The following is a 2,512-nucleotide window of genomic DNA, read 5'->3' as shown; positions in this document are numbered from 1 at the left end:
GTGTGTGTGTGTGTGTGTGTGTGTTACGTATTTTATGCTGGACTCCGACTGCTTACGTGGCATTCTTTGAACGTGACAGTGCTGGCCACTCAAAATCTAAACATTAATCATTCCCTTTTACACATCCTCAAACAGGAAATGATAATGTTTCTTAAATCATGCGTCAATTTGACGCATGCGCAGGCAGGGCCAGCGGGCAGGCAAGGACCACTGTAGGTGAAGATCAGCAGTCTAACAGAACAGCAGCACACTGCAAGAGGTACACACTCCTTCCTGCGCCTCGCCTCGACATGGCCTTCGTCGTAAGCATTACACAGCATCTTTTCAGAGATTACGCTCGCCTGTCAGTGATTCCATTATTACATTTATGGCTACACAGTGATCGATGCTTTGGAGGAACACTCTGTACCTTGCCACGGCGAGAGGCCAGTCACCTCCCAGAATTAATAATTATGTTTACCCCAGAGTGTTATTAGTTCATATTGGGAACACCTGTAATAAACGTATCACCTCCTTTCATAGCTGGGTGTCCCCTCAGGTGCTGTGCCTGGCCCTAGTGTTGGCGCCGTGGGCTGCCACCTCGCCAGTCTACAACTCCAGTCCTCTTACGATCACTCGCAGCCACAAAATCAGAACGAAGAGATGCATTGGCTACTCGTACTATGGTGGCTATCATGGCGGCTACTATGGAGGTTACAACTCGTGGCCCTGGTGCGACAACTACTACTATGACCCTTGCTATGACCCCTGCTGGCCATCATGGCCGACATCAACTGTACCCACCACCACGAAGCCCACCACCTGGCCCACCTACATCCCCACTCTTCCGCCCATCATCAGGCCAACTTACAGACCCATTATGCCCACTAGACCACCCAGACCTCCAACAAGGCCAACTTATAGACCCATCATGCCCACGAAACCACCCAGACCTCCAACGAGGCCAACTTATAGACCCATCATGCCCACGAGACCGCCCAGACCTCCCACGAGGCCAACGTACAGACCAATCATGCCCACGAGACAACCCATACCTTCCACGCGGCCGCCCTATACACCTACCATGCCAACAGTGACCCCGTTACCTAGCATTCCAACAGTGACAAACACCTTTGGTAATAGGTAAGCACCCTTGTGAGACAGGGAAGCGGCGGCTGTGAGTGAGTGACTACAAAATGCATGAAATTAAGAACTTAGCAATAAAATCCTTTGGCGATCGTTAATGTAGAGATCCACGCACAGCTTCTAACATTTTCTTTTTTCCTTAGTGAGCGAAGTTATCCCATGCAGATCCCACACCCTAATACCGCTTCGTAAATTAGCGGAGCCAGCAAGATTGGGGCTGCATTAAGACATATCATACATAATCTTAATACACTTGGTTGGCTTAGCAAGTGTTAGAAAGTCACGCTATTCATTACCTTTACTTAGTTTGAATAGATCTGTTTTTAACGCACTAAACGATGTGTGACACGGTGATGCTAGTCACGCTGATGGCCAAGTAACCAGACCACACGAGCGTTTCACGGACACCAAGAGTTATTGCCATTATTAAGGCAAGCGTGACAGCATCCTGCTTTTTATGTTTTTCATACTTAATCATTGGAAAAACAGCCTTTCCTGATGAAGAATTCCACAGTGAAGTAATGTGACACGTATGAATATAACTAAGAAGCATCTTCACTAACGACGGCATTATTTCGTTAGTCATTGAGACACAAGGAAAATGAATCCTTTTATGTGATTCAGTCGTGCGTTCTTATGCAGCACTTAGGTAAAAGTCTGGTGGCAGCAGTTAACAACACCTGTTACAAACTTTGCCGTGGCTGATTCAATGCGAGAAATACTCTTATTTTCGAGATTTACTATTTTAAACATTATTCACTGAAATCTCTGCCAATTAAATTTGTAATCCATGTAGTTTCTATTAAGGGACTCATTATGTAATGTTCCTCATCATAGCCAGCTGTACTCATAGACAATTCACGATGACCCAGGTGCATATGATACATATATATATATATATATATATATATATATATATATATATATATATATATATATATATATATATATATATATATATATATATATATATATATATATATATATATATATATATATATATATACATATATGCTTTTGTTATTTTTCATTTTATATTGGTATCACTTTTATATTTCTCTCTTTTTATGTTACTGATTTTTCGTGTTTTTTATTACATTTAATCATCTTTATGGTTTATTATTAGTGGCCTTTGACCTTTCTTAGTCATTCATTGATTAAACATTTCTGTAGATAATTCTTCTCTTTGCACTAGTATCTTTATTATTATTATTATTATTATTATTATTATTATTATCATTATTATTATCATTATTATTATTATTATTATTATTATTATTATTATTATTATTATTATTATCATTATTATTATTATTATTATTATTACTATTATTACTTTTATTATTATTGTTATTATTGTTATTATCATTATCATTATCATTATCAT

General features: G+C 39.3%; 1 protein-coding gene across 1 annotated transcript; it reads left to right on the top strand.

Annotated features, from left to right (window-relative positions):
- The first annotated feature begins 189 nt into the window (after positions 1-189).
- Positions 190-2,004, top strand: LOC123515036 (extensin-like). Its single transcript, XM_045273418.1, has 2 exons — positions 190-302; positions 539-2,004. The coding sequence occupies exons 1-2, from the start codon at positions 291-293 to the stop codon at positions 1,124-1,126; spliced, it is 600 nt and encodes a 199-aa protein (XP_045129353.1). The 5' UTR covers positions 190-290; the 3' UTR covers positions 1,127-2,004.
- Positions 2,005-2,512: the final 508 nt, after the last annotated feature.

This window comes from Portunus trituberculatus, chromosome 38 (assembly GCF_017591435.1).
Source record: "Portunus trituberculatus isolate SZX2019 chromosome 38, ASM1759143v1, whole genome shotgun sequence".
Lineage (NCBI taxonomy): Eukaryota > Metazoa > Arthropoda > Malacostraca > Decapoda > Portunidae > Portunus > Portunus trituberculatus.
This window is presented reverse-complemented; position numbering and strand designations above follow the sequence as displayed.